The sequence below is a fragment of the Chamaea fasciata genome, unplaced genomic scaffold, assembly GCF_029207755.1.
Source record: "Chamaea fasciata isolate MVZ Bird 193981 ecotype frontalis unplaced genomic scaffold, bChaFas1.0.hap1 SCAF_1, whole genome shotgun sequence".
NCBI classification, from domain to species: domain Eukaryota; kingdom Metazoa; phylum Chordata; class Aves; order Passeriformes; family Sylviidae; genus Chamaea; species Chamaea fasciata.
This window is the reverse complement of record NW_027094086.1, coordinates 16507296-16532466: the sequence shown is the minus strand read 5'-3', so window position 1 is coordinate 16532466 and position 25171 is coordinate 16507296. Positions and strand designations below refer to the sequence as shown.

Sequence of the window (25171 nt, the reverse complement as noted above, 5' to 3'; positions counted from 1 at the left end):
AGCAACAGTAAAAGGAAAGATTGTAAAATATATGATATTAAATTCTAATGGCACATACAATAGCAGCATCAATTCCTCCCAAAAAGGGGAGGCCTCCTAATAAGATGTGACATACATAAACAGTATCATTTTTTTGCCAATCATCATATATAAATCACACAACTAGAAAGGAAGATATCTCCTGGAACACAATAGCAATAAAAATACTTAAAGATGATGAAAGACACTTAAATAATTTCTGCATTTTAAACTAAGAGTTAGAACATGATCTTTTGCTAGAATGTACAGAAAAGCCAAGAAAAATAAACAGAAGAATCCATTCACTAGCTTAAGTGATTACAGACACTTCTAGTGTACTACCATTTTCAGTTTTATCATGTAAGTTATAAACCAATGTTTCAGTCTCTTCAAATATATTTTATGATGTAATATTTAGGATGATCCATTCATGTGATTGCAGATTAACATTGCAGATGAAGATTAATGACCTTTTGGTACTCTCATGGCCAACATATTTTTAATAGTAAACATAATTTAATCAAAAAGCAAAGAAATAGTTCTCCTTCTTACATACCTAACACTGCACCACCCACCCTAACCCTGCCACCACCAGCCCCAAATTTCTCTAACAGGGTAATAAAATCCTAGGTAGATACACTCTGCTTGACTCAGCTGTCTATATATATAAACACTGTGCCCCTTAGGGTGTTGAAGGTTACCTTTTCTAGACTTCACGTGCAGCTTTAGAAATTATCAGTACAATTGCCTGTTACTGTTTTTGGTTTTTTGTGTGTTTGGGGTTTTTTGGGTTTGGTTTTTTTTTGGTGTGTGGGTTTTTTGGGGGTTTTTTGTTTGTTTTTGGTTTTTCTGAGTTTGTTGTTTGTTGTTTGTTGTTGTTTTGCTTTTAGTTTGTTTTTGTTGTTGTTGTTGTTTTTTGGGGTTGGGTTTTTGTTTTTTCCTGATGTTATCTGAATAGCATTAAATATTTATGTTAATGCAACTCAATCACACCTAGGAAATACAGTTTGTATGGGTATCTGGAATGCAAGGACACTTGGTTTACGAACCTGGTAAAGGACTTTTCAGTACAGGAAGCAAAGATAGGAAATGAGAGAAGTAATGAATGGTATACACACATGCATAAGCTTTAATGAGCAGGATTAAGTGGAGGTACTAACAAAGACCAGAATTCTTATGCTTCCATCTGATGGTTAATTAAATGTACTACTGTAATCTTAAAGCAGTAAAATCTTAGTAATTGATAATAATGGGGGAAAGAATTTTATCATGGGTCTCACGGAAATTATAAATTTACCATGGAGTACTTGAAGGAATTTGTGAGGTTAACTAAAACTGAAGATGAGATAAATTTTTTAATGGTAGTTGTAGACCTCAAAACTTTTTGTGAGATGTTTTGGACTGAAGGAAGATAAGGGAAGATATCATGCTAGGTAAGAGTGAAAAAACTGTGGGAAAAGAGAGGATTAAGACTCTCTAAACCCTGCACCTAACAGTGCAGCCTGTCCTCTATTATTTTAAAACTCTACTCCTGACTGGTGTGCAAATATGTCTTCTGTCCAGAGTGATGAGCACATGGGTGACTACTAGTGAGCATTAGTATGGACTGTCAGGGGAGCAGGATGAGATCAGGGGACAACTGGAAAAAGAGCCATTGTCACAGACCAGGCAGAACCTATTGGGAGCAGAATCTGGGGTCCAGCTCCTGGGTCAGAATATAGAAGGTTGAGGGAGCACATGCATGTTCATATGTGGGTGTCACTTCTAAAAAACTCCTTTTCCCCTCAGCCTGGATGGAGAAATAGGATTTGGTTGCCTGTGGTGTTCGTGTCTGTTTCAGTGCTGCAGGTGGACCAATAAGACACTTGCCTCTCATTAATCTGTGTCACCAGCCATGTACTTTGGCATCTTTGGAATACATGCTTAGTTGTGCCATCAGCTGGACATACAGATGAGAGCAATTAGAGAAAAACCTTGGACCTTGGAAACCTCCACCTTTTACTTCCCTTTCAAGAGACTGGAGAACCATTCAGCTTTTTCAAGAAGACACCTCCTTCTCTTCTTAAAACTCCACGTACATCCCATAGTCCCTCTGGATCCAGAAAAACACATTCTTACTTACTAGCACTGATATAGAAATTACTGGATGAGGTTTGATTTTATGGTTATGGTAAAAATAAATAATCGAAAAATTTATTCTAGCTTTTAAAAATCCTTAATTTACTAATTACATGAGCAAAGCCTTTCATCTATTTTGATCATTTTTATTCTCCCAGCTTGTGTGAAAATAAATTGGCAAAAATCACACACAGAATTCTGGAATTAAGATTGGGTTGCATATCTTTTGAACTAATGTATAAAAATTTAGCTTTGTAATTAATAAATTCTTAAATGTCTTGGGTTTTTTTAACTTCATATAGGACATAGTGTTGATTTCACATGAAATGAGCTCTTAAAAAACCCCATGATATATATATACAGAATAAGACCAAAATTCAGCTCATATTTGTTGCATTTACTGCACTCCAAATTAATTTCAGCCCTTTACATGCAGGCATCTATACTAAAACAACAAAATCAGAAATGCCAAAGAAAATTTTATGGTAGTAACCGAAAACAATGAAATTCCTGTGAATCACAGTTGAGCTTCACTGAGTATTGTTCAAACATCAGACTCAAGGCTTAACTCAAGGGAATGCTTCAATCAGTTTTCCAGATTGCCATGACATTTCTTAGCAAAACCCCAAGGTATATTACAGCAGTAGCTGTACAATTTGGTTTTCTTCAGAAAATATTCTAATTACATTAATATATGCTGTGTGACAGATTGTGTCTTCTCTGGGGAAGAATTTAAAAATATCTGTTCAGGTAGATTCCTTCTCATTCTGCCTCACATGCACCTTTCTTTTTAAGGGGAATATTTAAAATCTGAAATGAAGATAGGAAGACATAACATGGTAAAATGTCATTTCTCTATGTTACAATCTAGACTGTTGAGGGATGGTTAATTAACTGATCTCATAATAGATCTTTTAAAACATACCACTGATACTCCACAAATTTCATTTCACCATATATCTAAATTGCATTCTAATCACAGATGAAATGCAATAATTATGGTCAATAGGTGTTTCCTTTTCTCTTCATAATAGTAATTAATAAACATATTAACTATATTTAAAAAATGTTCAGTTCTCTAGTTATTTTTTTAAATGAAAGAAAATTATACCAAGTTGTAATAGACACTCAAGAATCATAATGCTAGTCCACAAGAACACAAATGAAAAATTAATTCTAAAACTTTAGATACATTTTTAGAGTACAATTAAAACCACATATATTTAAATTGCAATGTTTTTATTTAAAACAGTATATACAAACACAGAAACTGTTTTTCCTAGCAATTCAACATATACAGACATAAAATACACCTCATAACTAAATCTATGCATTTAAATACTTGTTATTATGTAATAGCAGTATAAAGTTGTAACATAAATATGTGTGCATAAGAAAGTCCCTCACAGCATTCTGGGGCTACAAGTTATATACTTTTTCATGGCAGTCTTACATGAAACTACAAACTTTGTAGAAAAAAAAAAAAGTCTAAAGTAAAAATCATCTCTCTAGTTATAGCCAGTAGAAGATACTTTTTGATTTTCTGAAGTTGAAATTATACTAGCCATGAAATAGAGCAGAAAGTGAGATATCCAGAACAAAGTTCTTTCTCCCTCTCATTAAAATAACCCATTTATGTGCATGGGATTAATTTTTCTAAATGGTAACTGTGTAATGGTAACTTAGTCACTCAGTCTCCCCATAGACACTTTGTCTGGGGACTGTATTAACTCACTGGACATTACATGATAAACAGGTGCCTTCAGAGGATAGGTCATTCCATCTTCTTTAGATACCTTTTCAGGGTGCAATGACTCATATCCTGAAGATATATGCATTTTTCCATTAAATACAGAAGTGTCCTAATTGACTGGCTCACTGTGACACAGAACTTAACTGTTAGAAATTTAAATTAAGTAAGCCTGTGACATTATCATAAAAGGACAGCTATCTTCCTCATGCAGTACAACAGGAACAGCTTAAAGAATTAATAGCCTTTTGCCAAAACGTACAAAGTATGAGGATTTCACACACTATTTCCTACTCAGAGCAAATACCTACTCTACAATTTTTTCCAGCAGCTCTTTGAGCACCATGAACCAAAATGTCCAAGTCAAATTGTGACATTGCCTTCATACTTAATGTTTTTCCTTAATAACATTTCCATACAATAATAAAAAACTTACAGAATCATAGGTCATTTAGGTTGGAAAAGACCTCTAAGATCATTGAGTCCAACCACTAATCCAGCACTGCCAAGTCCACAACTAAGCCATGTCCTTAAGTGCCACATTGACATGTTTTTTAATAGCTCCAGGGATGTCACTTCCCTGGGCAGACTGTTTCAATGACTGATAACTCCTTCCATTAAGAAATTTTCTCCTAAAGTCCAATCTTTGGACATGCTCCAGCAACTCAATGTCTTTCTTCTACTGAAGGCCCAAAACTGGACACAGGACCACCCGTGCTGAGTACAGAGATACAATCCCTGCCCTGCTCCTGCGGGCCACACCATTCCTGATCCAGGCCAGGATGCCATTGGCCTTCTTGCCCACCTGGGCTCACTGCCGGATCACATTCAGCCCCTCTCAACCAGCACCCCCAGGTGCTTTTCCAATGAGCAGCTTTCCAGCTACCCTGCCCCAAGACTGTAAAATTGCATGACATTGAATAAACAAGAATGTGAGTCTATAAATGTGTGCATGTATGTATCAGAGTATATGTGATCATAAATATCCACATTTGTACTCTTATTTCTTCCCTTGTGTATTTTATTTCTGAAAATTTGTTTTCTCAGAAGTCTCATTATACATGGTGGTTTCCTCAACAGCCAAACATAAAATGTTATAACATCAAGAATTTCAGCTTTTATTTATCCCAACTTTTAAGTACTTCTCTAGCTGAGGTTTCAAGAAAAAAGATAAATCACAAAAAAGTTACGTCATTTTCTAAAAAAGAAAAAAAAAAGAAACACTCAACCAAAACGTCCCAAAAATTCCAAGTACTTTTCTTCATAATCCCATTTTTAATTTAGGAGAAATGAAAGTGTTAATAAAATGTCTTTCAAGAATCCTAAAAAATGTGGCTTAATCCAACCTTGGTTTTACTGTTGAATTTGCATTATTTTCTGTCATGCGTTACTTCATGAAGCTAAACTCTTATCCATTCCTGCAAGTTGCCTTCCATTCTCAGATTATAAAGCTTATGCTGTTATCGAATGACTTCTCTGAGAGAGTGCAAGATAAATGACAACAGGTCTAACAGTTTCTTTACACTTTCTATTAGTCTTTCTTGCTTATCCAAAAGAACAAAAATACACAGTCCCTTATATTCCCACAATTCTAAAAGCCATGTATCATACCTAGAGGTAACAAAGGCAAATGTAGCATGTGATGTAGTATCAGTAAGTTCAGGAGGCTTTTTCTCTGTGGATATTTAGAATCAAATTACATTGACAGAAAGGCATCACTTGGTAATAAGAGAGACTATGGAACAGCTGGAGCAATAATTTTGAGAGATACACTTTGCCACTTTAACGCTTTAAGGAGTTTTAAATGGGACAACTAGTCAGAGTGATTTAACGTCTAGATGAGAAACTATCACACCATTTGTACAAAATAGAATAAGGGGATCACAGATCAGCACAATTCTCTGTATCCGAAGCCTTATTTTTATGTTATCAATAATTCTTTCTTAGAGGTATACATCAGCATACCTTGTCACATTCTTCCTGCCCTCACAGAGAACATTGATGAAATTCAGAATTGAATTTGCCTTCCTTTTTCTCCCTTTCATTTATTTTTCTGAATTCTTTCCAGTGTTACAATATAATTCTCCTTTTTGTGTTCTTACTAGCTTACTCTCTTTGTATTCAACTTCTCTTATGATATCTGTCTCTGTCTCCTTCCCCTAACATTAAATCTTACACCTCTCTAGCTCTTTCTTTCTGCACAAGAGTACTATGCAGTCACATCCATATTTAATATAAAATACCAACAAAACCTAAAAGTATGATCCATCTCATCTAGTACTAAAACCTTTCATTTGAAAGGATCTAGGACACATTATTTCTAGAAAACTTTGCTACCTGGAAATGTTAGCTTCCATTTGTGTCCTAAGCATTATTTAACCTCTCAGAGAAGAGTTAAAATCAGTATTACATCTTTTTCCTGAAATCTACCTTCAAGAAATAACCACCTCTTCCTTAAAAGCCTTCTGTCCTTCAGCTTCTGTGATCAGTCATTATATAATTCTTTCTCACTGACTTTTCATTCTGTGGGAAGTTTAAGAGCCTAGACCACTTCTGGAATTCTAGGAGTTACTATAAGAAAATTAAACAAAACTTAAAAATCAGCAAAGCAAATCCAAGTCCTTTGGTGCTAATCTAGGTCAACTTCTAGAGCAGAGAATACTGGACTTATATTACTGGACTTAATATTTATATATTAAAAAAAAAGTAGAAAAAGAAAGAAGGATTTACTTACCTTTTCCATGGGTAACATCTACAGTCCATGTGCAATTCAGTGAATTTGGATATAGATCAGGATAACCTGGGGATAAAATTGTTCCACTAGGTCCTCTAACATCTCCACCACATAAAGCTAAAAACGAAGAAAATAATAACAATAACAATAATAATAATATAAAGAATAGAAAATGTACAGATAAGAGGAAATGCAAGAAAACAAACCTAAAAATTTCTGCCTTTGAAATTATTTAAAAGTAGTTACTCAAATGATTTATCAATTTCAGATATCACTACAGGACATTTTGATATAATATGAAAAAAATGCAATCAATGATTAATTATTTTGTGTTTAATATGCATAAGAGAATAAAAATCAAGTTTCATCAGCTGTTTTTTCATGTTTTCTGGAGACTGTGAAAATCATTAAGTTCAGCAGAGAGATGAAGGCAGATGATACAGAGCCAAACAAAATCACTTAAGCAGAGGCTAAGGTTGGAGAGTTAGAATGACGGATCTTGGCTATTGAAGAATTATTTACTTAAAATATTTGTGCAGAGAAGATTGACATAGTTTTGTGTATACAATTATCATTATTGTCTATGTGTTTATATCTATGATGTTAGTGCTAACAACAGGTTCCAACATAAGAATAAGTATTTCTATAGTTTCATAAGCAACTTTATAAAAGTAATCAGTAATTGAGACATACAAAAATTAAATTACAGCTTTAATTAATGCAAAATACAAAAATTTAATCATTACAACACTGGAAAAAATGTAGAGCTCAATTATTTTCTATTCCAGGGGTTTTGAAATACAACATTAATCAAGTAATTTTTAATAAGGAAGAGTTTTGCATTTTAGAATTTTCATATATCAATAACAGTTATTAAAATTCACTACTAAGTTATTACATCAGAGTTCTCCGAATATAGATTATGTCAGAAGGACATACATTATAAAACAAATGAGTAGTCCTATTTTTTTTTCCCTCAAGGTTAAAAGCATCTATTCCTTTTATTTTCCTTAGCCTAATTATATGCATTACCAAAATTATTTTGCAGAAATATTTTAAAATAAAAACAGTGAACTACTCTCACCAGCTTCATGTCAAATAATCTAGACCACTCTAGTAAAGTTGACTGCAGCCCTCCATAAGAGCAATCCTTCCAAAGTAATTAACACAAATTCTTCTCTTATCTTTAGGAGACATTAAAGGTCTTCAAAGGCAATTGTGGAGAGATGTAGATGGCAGCTACCTGTCTGTAACTCCAGTTGATACAAATCTTAAAACCTCTTCTTGTTCTATAAGCGGTCACTCACCTATTTCTTGCTCATGTCTGCGCTTCCCACCCTGCTGCCACAGCAATGAGGGGGAGGGAAGGAGCCTATCAGAGGTTGGAGGAGCAAAGCTGCTTTCTAAGAGATGCTGCCCCATCTGCACTAGCTGGTTTAACCTGCTCCTACCCCTCCTGCAACATCAGAAGCAACTCCTAAGGCAGTACTCAACAGTATGACTCCTAAAGGGGAGAGAAGTTTGGCCTTTCAGTATGTGCTCCAACATCTACAAGCTTCAGGAGAAAGGTGCTGTGAGTAATTTGCTGCATCATTCTGTTTCTTCTGCTGTGTCTTGATATTTATACTGCTTATGGCAATTTCTGCTAGACATTGATGGAGTAAACAATGGAAGTTATACCCATTATGCATTTGCTATTAATATTATATATTTGAGAATCAATATACAGACATGTCACAATTTTCTGCTTGTAAATGTAAATTCATAACTGATTTTAGGACACAGCAGACAGGGGATCAAGAGAATATCCAGAATGTACCTTTAATCTCACTCTGTACCTAAGAAAGCATTTGTGTCAATGAAATACATGCATTTTCCAGACATTTAAGTAGCAATGTGGAAAGTTTTCATAAAGATCAATTATTTTTCATAATGAGTTTATGGCACTGCATACCATCACTATGATCAGGGCACTAAAAGAAGTATACATTTAATAACAATTTTTTTAAAAATCAGAAATGGAATTTCATCCTATACCCTAGGACGAAGACTGCCTTATCTTGCCTACCTAAAATTTGTTTGATCATTCTAACTAACTCTATTTCTGTTTGAAACACGCTTATTTGTCTGGAGAGCCTCACGTTTGCTTTGTATGTTCTATTTCTCCTGCCAACATTTTAGCCTTTGTTGGCCTAGTTGTAAATGGAAATTTGCAAATCCAGTACCACAGGCTGAAATAAGACATTCTAGGACCACATTTGTCCAATCTCTCCATTGTTGCCACAGGCAAATAACCTCCTTCCATATTAATTTTCCTTCTCATTTCTCCAAAGAAGAGACAGTGAAGGCAAATACTGCCACCTTATCATCTGATCTTCCTATATTTATACATTAGCAAAATACAGCCAGGACTGTGACAGCATGTTATTGGAGTTCCTGATGGTAACTATCCACTTCATCCATTAAACAAAATAATACAGTCAGTTTTTATAATCATGGGATATAGACCAAACAAATAATATATCTTACAAGGGATGTTTGGAAAGCCTTTCAGGAATGCAAATAGTGACAAAACATCTATGGCGTGCCATCAGGCCTTCAGTGTAACTCTATGAAGGCTAGCAGATGGCAGAAAACAGCATCAAGGGAGCAGCCTTTTAGAAAATAAAGCCAAGCTGATAAATCTGAAATAGTAGATGTGCAACTGGCCCTGATAAGATGGCTAACAGCCCAAGCATGTAATATCATTACTAGTATCTGACTGTTTTCAGAGTGCAAAGGAAAACAGGAGCTCATAAAAATAAAAACAGCAAAGGATGAACACACATATTTCCAAATTCTACCTTTCTTTCACTTTATCTGATTATACAGAGATGGAAGCTAAGAAAGATTAAAAGGAGAATGAATACTTAAAGAAATACTGAAGCACTACTTTTGACTTCTAATGTGAAAAATGGAACATTATGTTAACACGCTAATTAAAATTTTCTTTTTTTATGCAACCACAGAAGTTGAATCAACACATGTCGGCATTACTGTTTTCCAAATAGTGAGGATCAAAATAAAAAGAAAATTTTTTTAAAAAACCCAAAGTACAGAACAACAACAAGAATAAAAGAGCAAAAAGTAAAGCAAACAAAATATAAAAATGACTGTATGAAATACAAATAGGTACTTGGAAGTATACACTGTGGCGATAAGAAATGATGTAACAGTTTAAGAAGCAAGTTTTGGATAACTATGAATAAAGATTCCAATTTAATAGTGGAGTTTGCTTCCGATGTTCATCTGAAATAAATTCTTGCAATAGTGGGTTGATTACTTACACTTTCTTTTGTTGCAACTGCATTCATTTTGCTCAGTAACATCAATCACAAAAAAGTGAGAGCAAGTAAGCCTAGGCAAGAAAATGGTCCAATATATATTTTAAAATAATTTTTGGCCCAAACAATTTCAGATCCTTTAGTCAGGCTACTCATGTCTCAGTGGGAGACATGCAGGCCATGCTTCATCCCTAAAATACATTAATTATTGTAATAAAAACACTTGACTTATGTCATTCATAGCAAAGCTCCACTTTAGACCATATTTCATGCTACTATAAAACTGTTATAGGAAATCAATCTTGCAGTATTAGAAAAAGCCTTATAATTTCCGGTTTAAATTTATTCATAGCTTATTTTTACCCATTTGATCTTCTGCTAAACTGTCGTTATGTTCTATTCCCTCTTGGGGTCTCACTTGGGAAGGCTGGCAAACCACATAAGAACCTATGATTTTGGATCAGTAATGAGACAGGGTTTTTTGGGTTTTTTTTATATACTTCAATAAGATATATTTTCCTACTCTATTGACCCCTGCATTAACACTTGCAAGTAGTTAGCTGTCTTGTCACAGCAGCTGTGCTACAGAAACTTATTTCTAGGACACTTCACATTAGATTATGACCTGTTTGTTCATATTTGTTTGGGCTTTTTTTTCTCTTTTTTTTTTTTTTTTTTTTTTTCTCATATGTCCTCTGTTCTGATTTTAACATGTTTATATTTTATTGTAGAAGTCAGTTTGTATATTCTTTTCCTGCACGGGGTCAGCCAGTATAGCTAGCTGAACACTTATTCACAGAAAACCCTCTAAAATTTTGCTTTTTATAGCATGCAGGAAAACCCAACAACCATTAATTATGTTTGCTGTCACTTGGGGTCTATATATACAATTTACTATCTATTTAAAACGAATTTGTTTTGATGTGACACAAGTCAGTCTCAGAGTTATGAAGAGTATAGTGATATGAAATGTGAAGGAAGCTGGATATGAGAGAAAGGGGGTCCCTGTCAGAGACTGAAATATTATAGTTTATGACTTAAATATTTTAATGAAGGCCTTTCAAAACTGTATTACAAAAACTGCAGAGAAGATCACCACACCATGAATGGGGCTCTGAGAGGCCCTACAATGTTCTCTGATGACGATACAATAAACAACTCAGGGGTGGGAACATTCAGATACCTTCAGGGTGGAGACCACAGCCCCAGGGCTGTCAGCTGCCAGGCTGGCACAGACCCTCCACCAAAGGGTGGGGGGAGAGAGGCTTTGGGCGTATGTTGGAAAGCCTCAGGTCAGAGGCAGTGACTGCCCACCCTCTGATGTTTAGAGGAGCCCAGCTGAGGGGCCCTCACCCCGGAAAAGATTCTCCACAGCAGAGGGGGTGACACGGCCCATCAAAGGGCCCCCAAAGGCGTCCCCAGACCCTGCGCCAGAGCTCCAGAGATGATGCAACAGACCCTCAGGGCTGCAAGGGACAGTGTAAAACTGGCCCCCTGCAGGGGAGGCCCATGGGCATTCCCACCTGCCTAAAGCAGACATTAACCCATGGAATTCTGCACTCTTTGGCTGGCACGGCAGTGGTGGCAGCGGGGAACTGTCACCAGCGAGAAGAGCAGAGGGAGGGGAGCAAGGAGACATCATTGGGTGGTGTGCTTCCACATAACCCCTGTCACTCTCTCCCTGTCCCCCACCCCCAAGCACACTTTTTCTCCATCTCTTTCTTTCTTTTCTCTTTCTCTTTGCCTCTTTTACTATTAAATAAAACAAATCAATTTTTTGGCAGCAATATCTAACCTCGTTTGCTTTTAATCTCGTTTTTGGGTATATTTTGAACCTTTGAAGTTCTTTCCAGTTTATAGACAGAGACTCAGCTTTCTTTGCTCCTCTGGGTTTAAATCGCATCGTAACAGTCCCCATATCCAAAAAGGACAGAAAATATGAAGAAAATGTATGAGTTATTTAGTAAATCAAGACAAAATAATACATACATACATACATACATACATATATATATGTATATATATATTTATATATTTATATAAAAATGTATTTCTCGATGTATTTCAACATAGAATGTTCATTAGTAATTAACTTTAAAAAATCCCCGAAGTGTTTTACTTTTTTAGCTCAACTGGTGATGGCTATGTTTGAAATGAGAAATTTTCACATTTTCAAGTGGTATCACCTATTATTTTCTTACATAAAGATTTTTTAAGAGACTAGTCACAGATCACCAACCTCAACTCAGACATTAATATACAATAATGTATCTCAGTTTTCTAAGGAAAGATAAAATACTCTTAAGAAGAAGAAAAGCTTTCAGAAAAAAAAAAAAAACACCTTTTTTTTTTTTCCCATAAGTTCAGTTTGTTGTAAGGACACATAATTAAAAACTATTTGGTTTTCAGTGGTAATGGGAAGAGAAAACACACAAATATAATTGATTAGTAATAACAATTAGCTTTAGATTTCAAGCATCATCAAAGAAGACTAATAACATATGCTAGTTTAGAAAACTGCAGAGAAAAAAAGAGAAAAATCTATTTATATGGAAATATGTTTGTGTATATATGTCTAAATACAAATATATACGTGCACAAACACACAGAGGCCTCATTACATTCATTTGTTTAATTGACTCTAACTTCCAACTAAAAATGTAATTCTGAGATGATTTTCATTTATTGTGCAACTGGATAATAAAAGTGGCATATAAAATCGATGTTAAATTATAGAAACAGTGAATTAGAGTTTGAATCTTATATACTGTGCTTCATAGACCAAGAAACTTCAGCATTTGTCTTCCCTAATTATAGAAAATGCAATGTATTTTGAAATGAGATGAAGTTCAGTAGGGGTAAATAAATAAGGATATGGATATCAAATTAACATACTCAGCTTCAAGAAAGAAACCTTGAACTTGAGCTATATTACACAAGAGACTAATTTAATATAAACTAGTGTAGCCTAGATTATTCACAATATAAACTTGCATTTTGACCTTCTCATTTAAATCTGAAATAGACTAGACATGCTCTCCATTTCCAATTCTGGCCTCTACTACACTGAGTATTTAAAACAGGTTTTTTAACAGCTGTATTTTAATGAAATTATTATTTTTATTTTAGAGATGTCAACAGAAAGGACATAACACGTCTGCATATTCCCTGAATACATTCCTCAAGTACTGCATAAGTAATATTTGCTAATTCATTTGGACATCTAGGGGTTTCCAATATAAACATTAAAGGTTTTTTATCTTGCTTGAATTATTTTCATTCTATTTATTAATTTTCTTAAGTAAATGAAGATCGGGGGGAATGACAATATTTATTTTTAATTCAAATAATGAATAAGAATTATCTATTGCCATTCAATTTCATGTTATGATGAAGGGAATAAAGACTACTTTACACTCTTTAGTAGGTATCTAACTTTTACATTCATTTTCCTGTTTTTGATGGGATTACTACATTAATTCATATACTGGGTAGAATAGGGTTCCTCACATTTATTCAAAGCTTAAAAGCAAAATGCTGTTATAGTATTCATATAGAAAGGACATTATAAGATATAATTTGGTCCCTTTAGTTAAGCACTGGGTGGTGATTACTGTTAAGAAATTCAGGGCTTTCTAGATACAAAGGTAAAAAGCCACTCATATGTAGTTAGTAGATGGGAATGGTATCAATGCAATACAAGCAGTGCTTTCTCAGCAAAGCTCATAAACATCTCTTTCAGCTCTTTTTTGTGATGTTTATCTGTGCAACATCAAACACATCATGGAAAACTTAGTTTATACTCCTTCAAAATATAGAATTCCAGTCAACACCATGTCCTACTTTGAGGAAGAACTCGCTTTAAGAAGTCTAATTTTTTTCCTTTTGTAGTCATTTCTCCAAACCACACCCATTCATGTGTTGCCATGACCTATCTGCACAATTATCATGGTCTGTCTCCACATCACTACATGATGTAATTATAAAAAAAGAGATGCAATTATCAAAAAGAACAATCAAAAAGAACTTGTCTCTTCAGAAACCATCAGAGTAACATTCTGAATGCGCAGTAATACTGACTGATGTGTTTATTAGTGATACAATTAATACAAACCCATACTCCTAGTTTATGCAAAGAACAGCCCATTTAGCAAATGCCCTTTTTTGCCTGGAGTGCAAGGACTCTGGATTATTTTAAAAAACATTCCACCAGAGAGGAAATTCAGCAATGAAATTACAATTACATCAACCATAAACTTATTCAATTTAGTGAATAAATGTACTCAACCCCACCTTTACAACATATTTATTGAATGGACAATTGCCATTTAGCAATGTGTTCTGGAGAAAAAGAAACCTCATTTACCTAATGAATTGCATGCTAGTTCAGCATCTTTAGGAAGAAATTGATCACAATATGTAAGTTCATTTCACAACAGAGCCCAGTATTCAAATGGAGTATGCTTATACTGTTTGTTTTACATGTTTACCATCTAGTGCCTATCACCATTAGAAAACACATCTTAGTTTTGTGGTCTGTTCAGCAAAATATAGTCCCCTTGACTGCAAGCTGTGGGAAACTTGCAATTCTTCATTGCAAGAACCTGACAGAGATGTAGAATCTTTTCTAAAATAGGTTTGCAGAACTACAGAAGGCCATTTTCAGCAAAGTGATTATTCACGTCCCTTTCTACCACCACAGATTTTGAGTATTATCATATACTGACACCTTCAACCTCCTGAAATATAAAAACTCAGAGCGTTTCCTAACTAAACAATCTGAAGGCTAAGGAAGTCCCTACCATTTTCTAAAGAAAGTAATGCAGTGGGAATGAATAGTCTTCCATATGGAAAATCACACATGATTCAGCGAGTTTCTTCATCAGTCTTCATTCAAATTTTTTCTTTCAAAAGAGTGTCCTGAGACACTAAGAACTGCATTAGAAAAATACAGTATCATGTACATTCTGTAGCTCATAAAAGCTCAGGAGACTTCCTCTGGTTAAATACTACCCTAGAATTAAAAGGTTGTATTATTTCTGAAAACATTTTTAACATCAAAAACATGTACTGGGCTCCAAGGAGGGAAACTGTTTTAAGAAGTAAACATCTCAAATAATGTAACTGGATGAACATTACAATCTACTTTCTTAATAGTACATATAATTGATATGACCCCAACTGGGAAAGCATTAAACGATCAATTCAGATTACAAGAGATGACTGAAAATGTTAGAAAATTTTTCAGGTTTAATGATATGGTGGAGACTTGTTACTCAATCCCACTTTTGTCTGGTTTAATAATCACCACATATAATGTGGCCCTAAAAAAATTCCACAGTGATTGAAGGGTGTCAAGCTAGAAACAGAGTGATCATAATGAAACAGGAGTAAATGAAGTTTCTGAGTCAGGTGCAAATAAACTTCATTTCATGTTTTGTATGTCAGCAATCTGTGTCCATAGATGCATACCTAAACCCAAATATTTTTAAGCTGTAACAAGTGCTTTACAATCAGATATACACAAATTACGTAAATTTGTAATTACATAAATTCAGATAAACATACCTTCAATAATCTGCAGGATTAAATAACTATCATTCTCTGCTTCTATGATCATATGTCTCATCACAGAGATATATGACATTTATTTCCTCTAACTATTCTTTTTCTTTCCTAAAAATATAGGTTTTACAGGCTCTGGCATTTAATCCATTTTTACTAATAATAGTTTGGCAAAACTTGTATATTTTAAAGTGTTCTGGATTAAATCTGTTCATCCTTACCATCACAAGTTGGGAGTGGGTGACTCCACCAGTGATTTTTTTCACATAGTAAAGGCTCCTCATGACTGAGCCTATAACCTGGATCACAACTAAATGAGACAGTGGAACCTATAGAGAAGTCATGTCCATAACGACGTCCATGAACTGGTATGCCAGGATCCAAGCAAGAGTAAGTATTAACAGTTACACCTAGATTAAAAAAAAAAAATAATAAAAAAAGAAAGGGAAAAGAGAATAGTTAATAAAGAACCTATAGATTTAAAAAGAAATTAATTTAAGCAATTGGTTGTGATGGTTGTGAGATGAAGGCTTCATTATTGCACATTTACAGTAAATTATCTTTCTTCTATTCTTCTCTGAGTTGCCATTAAAAGATACTATGGATCACAGCTTGAATGCCACCGTTGTAGAGAAAAATAAGAAAAATATCCCATAATTTACAGGATATTTTGTTTGATCCTGTCTCAGTAACATCAAGTAATTTTGTATCTGATGCTGATATTAAAAAGCTTTGATGATCACACAAAATTTTGATTTTCAGCCTTTATTTTTTCCTGATCAAAATTCGCTAGCACAGCTGAAATCGTTTACATTTTTTTTGCTACTTATATTTTGAATACTTACATAGATCAATAATATACATAAAACACAGTGTTGTTTGTAACACACTAGTGTTATTTGATATATGAGACATTGAGAAGATAAAGAATAGCAGCAAAGAGTGAAGAGAAGTTGACTTGAGAAAGGGAATTTCAATGTATGCTAAAACATTAAACCTTTTAGATTATTTCCCGGTGAGATGTTAATATGTAAAGCTCATATAAAGAAGTCAATTGTATAATAATAAACTCCAACCCTCTACAAATAATAGTGAAGTTAATACATTATTAGAAGTATTCAGTATAAGATTTTTAATTTTTTTCTTTTTATTCCTACACAGAATCATGAAGAAATCCTTCCTTACAAAGAAATTCATTGTTGAGAGATCTAATTAGCATAAAAGTTAAGAACATATAAAAGATGTTGGCTTTCAGTACAATATTTTAAGGGAGAAGAAATGATTTTAAGGGAGAAGAAATGATGAATAGTAGACCACTGATCCTTATTGTTTGTATTCCCAAAAAAGGAAAATAGAATTGGATTGTACTGGATAATACAAGATGAAAAACCAGTATGAATTAAGCAAAAATAAAATGAATACTAGACTTCTGTGTATAAACAGGGGCTATTAAACAGAAAAGAAAATACTGAAAATTGTTTATTTTGTGTACTAATAGTAAGAATATATATTTTCCTTGTTATCTGATAGTATAAATTTACCTTTTGTTCTCCACCAGTGTAGAGAGCTGTGGGATGTGGATCAGTTTTACAAAAAGTAGGATTTTATAATGAAATTCAAGAATTTATTTATAAAGAAATTTCAGAGTTCCTTTCCAATTTTATTTATTTGAAACTGTTTATTATTTGTAATAAGTGCAGATTTCCTCTTTTTGCTGTTCACGTTCCCAAAGTATAATTTCTATCATTTAACATTATTTAGTCTTTCTAATTTAGTGGTCTTGGTTGGCAGTCTTAATCTAGTATTCGTGATGTGTTAAGGTTGCCTTCCTTCAAACTTCAGAATGGATGAAAACTTAACAAAATCATCACTTGTTCATAATGTAGAAGATGATACAAATGGAAGTTTGTGGGTGAATGGTGGGAGAGGTAATAATTTTAGTATAATAAGAGATTTTTTTTTTCAATAAACAGCCTGAATTTAACATTCACTGGTGTTCAGTCCAAATTTATCTGGCAATATCACCCCCATGCATATTAGTTTTAGTATCCTTATAGTGGCCAGAAATAGTGAAAATTGCAAAAAATAATGTTAAAAATTAAGAATATCTGGAAATTTTTTGGTGGTAATGCCAACAGGTAGAAGTACAAACAACGTGCCTATGACCTTTACTAAGTAAATAAGATAGTGATTACCGTAAAGATATTATTTCTCATATAAGTAGGAATCATTATAACAGAAGTTATATTTAAAGACAAAATGCAAATTGAATTATAGTATTTCAACAAAGGAATTTTAATAATTCATAAAGTATGAAATCTTACAAATACTTTCTGCAGCATAGTTTATGTGACTATAATAAGTACATAAGAGTATTTCTATGTCAGGAAAAAATCATATATGCAGGTTTTTAGAACTCTAAAACTCCATAATCAATCAATTGCATTTCTTGATTCTCAGGTCATTATGTAAACTGCATTTCCCCCTACCTTCAGTTAGAGCTGTAGATACATCAATCAGATCAGTAATTCAGTTATTTTCTTAGATTTTCATAATATTCCTGATCTCATGTTTTACATCCACAAAAATGCATTGTATAAAATATAAGAATATTAAGACATAAAAGCAGCCTCCAGAAGAAAGGCATTTGCTTCTCATTGTCATCTTTTGATTCTTAAAGCACAGAGCAGTGCATCAATGACATTAAATATAAATAAAATTAGTGGTCATCCCTTTTGCAGTTTAACATCACTAAATCTTTCGCAGATTGGGAAATAACAGGAATTTACCCAAGATGACATTTGTACATCACTGGGGTAAGCATTGAAGGGGAGGTGAAATCAAGTAATACAACACAGAAGTACTTACTTTCATAGTGAATTTTGAATCCATTGTTGGAACGACTGTTATCAGTTGTAAAGAGAAGATACATGAAATTGCTACTGCTAAACAGAAACTGTGGGACCTGTGTACCATTGTAAGAACCCAGAAGTGGAGATAATAGGTTTGGTCCATCATGAACTTCCAAAACATCATAATTGAGCTCAGTCTGAAATCTGGAATTGTGGAAACACACAGAGGCACAAATTTAAGAGACAATTGAAATAAATTCAATAAACCCATATTTTTAAACTATGCATCTTTCCTGATAATATTTTTTCTCAACACATCTATTTTTCAATATCAATGAAATAATATTAATTATCCTATATAATTTACACAATAATAAAATTTCAGGTTAGTTCCTTAGATGAGAAATAAATTTAAACTCCTTGAGCTGGTTTGTATGGCAGGAAACAAAAGGTAAAAACAGTTTGTCAATAAAGATTAATATCATTTGCATATTCTATTTTACAGAAATATTATTTTTCTTTTTTGAATAATGAATTGAATTCTATGGAGGGCATGTTGATGCATTTGGCAAAAATATCAAGATACTTTGTATCATCAAAGACTCATACTCTTGAGTTCCTACCTTACAATCATATCTAAGAAGTGATAGAATTACTTGACTCTTGACTTCAGTGGCTTTCTGCCAGCCAACTCCATCCAGACTAGTGACAGAAGGTATTTGAAAAAAACCCACAACTAAAAATCCTTCTTATAAAGCACTGAAAAACAACATATCTTTTTAAATACAGCATGTGTGCTCTCGCTGGCAAGGAAAAGCTGAGTGTGATAGTGCTGCTAGATATCTCCTTGCTTGTCTTGTTTCAGATGGTATCAGCTATTCCAAACACCTGTTTGATATTTTGACAGTGGTTTATCTCTTTATTGCTATGACAGACTCAATCATACTGCTTTATAATGGACTCTGTTGGATTACTGAAAAACCTTTTCAGAATTAAAAAGCAACAATTAACAGCAGGATCTTCTAAGGACCTTTAGATAGTCTTAATTCTCACTCTGATTTACTTAGATGCCCAATTCAGCTTTGTGAAATCCATTCAAAGAACTGTGTGAGTAAAGCCAATGTACCGACATACTCAGTAGTTCAGTATTTATGTCCCATAAGTCTGAGCCTAAAGATCTAAAGGAGTCTGGCAAAAGACAAGACAAATTAAACCTACAAAACATGGTTTTTCTTTTATTGATGTTCTCCTCCCACTAAATAACCTATAAAAGACCACAGAACTAAAGTAATAAGGAGTTACAGAAATGAAGTGGGATAATCCTAGAAGCTGGAAAACTGAAAATTTTGGAGTTTGTTAGTTCCCACAGTAATTCACAATGGCATGCTGCTAAACTACTAGGCAATAACTTGCTATTTCCAATACTTTTTTTTTTTTCCTCCCAGCAATCCATAAAACACAGGAGAAATCTTGGAAACAGATCATTTAGTCTTGCTCAGGTTTCTTAGCTCCTATATCAAAAGCATCCTTGAGTCAGAAGGTGCAAAAAGCCATGGATCTTATAAATTTAAAGAAACTACCAGGCCACTGAAGTCAAGTTGAAATTAGGTTTAATCTCCGAAGACATAAAGGAAATCCTCTCAGAACTACTTAGACTATGTGTACCACCACAAACAGCAGAAAAATATGAAGATGAAAAAATTAATTATCACCCATGAAAGAAAATGTAAGCACCATCTTGAAGTGAGATGAAGTGAAACAAATTTGAAGAGGGGATTATGTTCAATGATTTTTCTTGGTCATTTAGCTCAAAAACTAGTCAATTTAAATTTAGTTTATAAATTTCATGCTTAATATCAGTTTTTTCTTCAATTTCTTTTCTCTTAATGGTCAACACATTTGCTATATTTACACACATTTTCCCTCTGGTGTGAAAAAACAGGGATTTTAGGAAACTGAGTAAGAAATACCCTGTGCTCATGTAAGACCCTTCCAATATTCCTTCCTACTTAATTGATCATTATTGTTAAATTAACCAGGATGTCTCATTGACATTTGACGTTTAATCTTATGGAGGACTCACGAGCAGAGAGGCATGAAACAAGTTTTAACACAGGAGATGCCACATATGCTTTTTTTAGGAGGCCTTATTTGAATAGATAAAGGTGCCTGAATATTTATAACACACATCTTTGTTTCTAAGAGACACCCTTATCAACTCAATGCAGTGTCAGGATTTCCTGCTGCACAGTATATGCTCAATAGACAAACGTGACAAGTACTCCAATCAGTAGTTTGCTATCAGCTTCTCTCACATTTAAATACTCATAATTAGGCTTCATGATAGACACTTCATTACAATCAAGAATGGCATTGCCATTTCTCACTTCTGTCATTTCAATTAAGCCTAAAAAGATACTGGTTTATAACAAAATATCAACAGATTATCTATCTTAGTTATGCTTGTAGAGCAGGAATGAACTTTTTAAAAAATACATGCATAATCATATAACTGTATATGAAAAAGATATTTTTTGCATGCTGAAAGCACAAAAATGAATAGTTTTTTGTTGTTTTTTTTTTTTTTTAATTTGCTTTGTCTGTATATCTTTTCTCATGTCTCTGTCTCCTTGGCACAGGAACACTTTAGCATACAGTTGTTGAATGCAGTACCTTGCTCCTATCCAATGTTGTAAGAGAGAAGATGTAGGAAGACGGGGAGATTAAAAGGAAACTATTCTGCAAGTGCGAAACTTTGAAAATTCAAAAATTGTTTAAAAGTTATAGACATACTATAAATATTTTTCTCTGACTAAGAAATTGAAAATCTTTCAAAGAACCACACATATTGTGGAAATTTTGGTATTTGCACCAATAAAGGCTAGAAAAACTATGTGTGTTTCTCAGGATAAAGTTGAAAGGCAAAGAACCGGGCAAAATATGAGGGGTTTTTTAATCTTAATAGGAAAGTCATTTGGCTTTAGTTTAAAAACTGTGTATTTCAGCAAAATTCTCCTTTTCTCTTAAGAAAGTGCAGCTGAAAATTTGCAAACAGAAGCAGCAGAACAAGAGACTAGAGTGAGTCTAAAAAAATCTAATGCATAAATGACTCAGAAGGCAAATTTAAACTATGTGAAAAATAAAAAGGTGTAAGTAAAAAACAGTAGTTTACAAAATGTTTTCTTTCATTGCACTATGAAGTTTTATTTCATCATTTGATTTATAGAATAACTTTTTTTGCATCCAGAAATGTAACTATAAATATATATATATATATATATATATATATATATAAAACTGCATCTGTGTGAACATGTATAGCTGTATTTTTAATACAGAGATTTATCTCCGTATATATAATATTATATATATACATATCTATTGTATCTCTGTTATACAATACAGAGATACAGAAGAGTACATGTTTATCAGTGAGTAGGGTCTCTCTGGATCGCTGCATCTGAGCAATATGCATACCAGAGACCAATTTCTGACAAGTGACAAGAGTGTCAAAAATGAGCAGCAACAGGGGAAAAAAAAAAAAAAAAGTGTCATAAAGAGGATAGGAGTTTTCTCTGTGACTCAAAGGGACCACATCTTGTTCTTTCTGATCTTACTTACAAGTGTAATAGAGGTTATGCAGTTTTTTTTCAAGGCATTAATGTATTAAAAACAAAGAATGTATGCAAGAGAGTGTCAGATTTAGTAAAACTCATGTGCAAAGAAAGAAAATGCAGCTGACATTGTATTTTGCAAATATAAACATAAATGCTTTTTACTTTGAAATTACTGTCCACATCAAGTATGTACTTAAAATGAATTGCTGAATTAAAAATCAACTATTAGAAATTATAACATTCTTTTCAAAAATTTAACAGAAGTTTCAGCAGGAGGGAGTTATTAATATTTTTTTGTTGTATTGTAATTGGCAAAAATTTGGTAAATCATGATTTTAAGTGACATACTAGTGATTTTGGAAGACTAGCTTTCATGTGATGGTAGGGATAGAAAATAACTGAAGTGTACGTATTATTTGTCCTTTGATTGTTTATATTGTCCCACAAACACTTTATTATAGTGTAAGCTATAGTACTAAAAAAAGGTTTTAAAAATCTTATCACAATGACAAATTTTGCAAAGAGAATATGAATTTCATCCTTTCTTAAAAACAACTTTTGAATTGTATTAAAATGAAGAAATACCTTCTTTTAAATAAAGTGTAAGCAGGCATAGTCAAAACATGCTGCATAAATATCAGCTGAAAATTACTTGTATGATATTTGTACACTATAATTTTGATCATCAGTGGCACTTTTTTACTGGATTGTCATGTAATTTTTTAATATTTACAATTAAAAATCATCTAAAACATAAGAAGAATAGCATTCTTTGTTCCATTTTTTTTCTTCTTCGCTGATAAAGAGCACAAATTTAATGCTGACATTATGCTACCATGAGAAATGGAAGGTGCTCAGCACATTTCAATCCTTTGAATAAGGAAGGGACCTTAGTAACAGACATGAGTCTAGGCAGAAGCAGAATGCTGCAGCAATTAGGGGACTCTGGAACTCCATCCTGAGAGTCACAACAATATCTCAGCTGATATGATAAATATTCAGAGTGGGAAAAATTATGACTGCATATAATTTAGTTTTCACAGCTGATTCGGATTTTCAGAGGTGAAGATTGTGTCATTTTGAGAGAAAAAAACAACTTTGCCAGTATAATTCATCATAGCAATATAGTTAAAAGCAAATGAAACATGCTAATATTTAAAAACAGACAACATTTTTTCACTGGGCTAGACAGGCTTAAATACAGGCAAGAAGCTAGAAATTTCAAAAGGTTTTTGGCCCATCAAAGTAGAAATTACACAAGATAATGTCTGCTCTGAAGGAGTTTCCAAAAGTCCTACATGATAATACAATTGCTTGATTTTAGAGATAATGCAAATTAATTTTATGATAAAGATAATAGCTCCAGATTCTTTTCAAAAACTGGAAAACATTAAATATGAAAAAATTAGCCAAGACCTTTCAAATGTAATTTTGATAGAGTGTCCAGGTTCAGCTTCTATCACCCACTCACAATTCAAGGAATCTTTATAATACCCTGGCCAGCCTGGAGAGAGGATTACTCCACTTGGAGATGAAAAATGCCCACCACATGGAGCTAAAAATGAAACAAAGAGAAAAGTAAATAATACAGATTTATTAGATGCAATTCATATTTATCACTTTCAATATAGGACAATTCAAATTAACAAATACTGAAAACCTAGTTTCAGGAAGATGAAATTGCTTCAAAGTCGACAGGCTCTGTGGTGTTCAGAATTAGATGGACATAACTGAATTAAGATCTTAAAATTATGAAATAAAGTGTTCAGTAATTCTTAAAAAGGTTTTTTTCCTACTGCATTCCTCTGTGTATAATACATTTTCTGCATTAAAGAATATAAACAACATAATCTCTACAAAATATCATTATTTTTTGATTTTAATTGTAGGCAGAGAGACTTGAAAAACTTGCTAAAGTTTCTGCTGAGTTTAAAGCTAGAAGTCAGTGCAGTGTTATTTTAATGTCACTGAATCAACTGTCATACCATATATATTTTTCTTGTTATGTTGGCAGTTCAAATTCCTCATTCATGAAAAAGATGTACTTACCATTCCCACAAGATTAGCTGATATTTTTTTTATTTGGCAAATATATATAAATATTGCAATATATACTTTTGCAAGCAGTACTCGTGTAGAGGGGAAAGATCACCTGCCGCAGCCTACTCAACAGTTTGCCTTATCCACCCCAGGATACCACTGATCTTTGCATCAAGGACACAGGTTTAACTTGGTGTCCACCAGGACACCCAGGGCCTTTTCCATTTAGACAGAGAGCAGAATCATGTTACTTTGCACGAAGAGAAGGCTGCACCAAAGAGTTTCACAACACCATGGTTCCAGTGGCCTTTATGCATACAAGACTACTCCAAAAAAAAAAAAAAAAAAAAAAAAAAAACAAACAAAAGCTCTGTCACAGTTAGTGTCACAGCTGAATCTGTATATCACTGTATATCGCAAAGAACTTGGAAAGGTCTTACCGTACTGTTGACAAGCTAGTGTCCCTACTAAAAATAGTTTAAAATACACAACATTTTCTGACAAAAACATGACTACATATTACATTTCTCTTTATGGTTATTTCAGCTAGCAGAGCCTGCAAAACGTTTTGGTTGCTCATTTTGACAAAGTAGAACAGTACATATCATTGTCTATTTTATTCTGAACTTCTCCATTACAAAAAAAAAAAAAAAAAAAGAAAAAAAGAAAAAAAGAAAAAAAAATATTAATTTTGCTCTCTTTGACACAACTTCAAATTGAAGACCATGAATTATTACACATTTGTCTGATCTTCATTTTTCTTAGAAGAATACCAAGGTCCTATATTAAAATGATGAATTGCTGTAATTCATTTTTGTTTTGGGTTTTTTGTTTTTTATTTTAGGATATAATGCTCCCTCTTTCCCTGCTGTGTAGGGAAAAGAAAGGGTTTCTAGAAGTTATAGAGTTCAGAATTCAGTATGTTGCAAACACTTCTAAACATGCAGATGTATACTTCTTTTTTTAGTCACTGATGGATTTAAAGTGGGCATTTCTCACCTTTTATCTTAAAGTCTCTTTTTCATACTATCTTCAGTATAGTCAAACAATAAGTTATTTAAACTCATATTTACCTCAGAAGGTTAACTCCAGAGCATTCATAATATCTAAATTTTATTGTACATAAGCACTTTTAAATATTCATAATACATATG

The 25171-nt window shown here is 33.3% G+C and overlaps 1 protein-coding gene across 3 annotated transcripts in view; it reads right to left on the bottom strand.

Annotated features, from left to right (window-relative positions):
* CSMD3 (CUB and Sushi multiple domains 3) overlaps positions 1–25171 on the bottom strand; it is a 593609-nt gene that overhangs the window by 219404 nt on the left and 349034 nt on the right. For all 3 annotated transcript variants that reach the window (XM_066177261.1, XM_066177253.1, XM_066177270.1), the window contains 4 exons: positions 23394–23532; positions 18377–18564; positions 15730–15918; positions 6621–6737 (listed from right to left, as the gene is read on the bottom strand). In XM_066177261.1, the coding sequence (XP_066033358.1) occupies positions 6621–6737; positions 15730–15918; positions 18377–18564; positions 23394–23532 (633 nt within the window). The remainder of the gene's footprint in view (positions 1–6620; positions 6738–15729; positions 15919–18376; positions 18565–23393; positions 23533–25171) is intronic.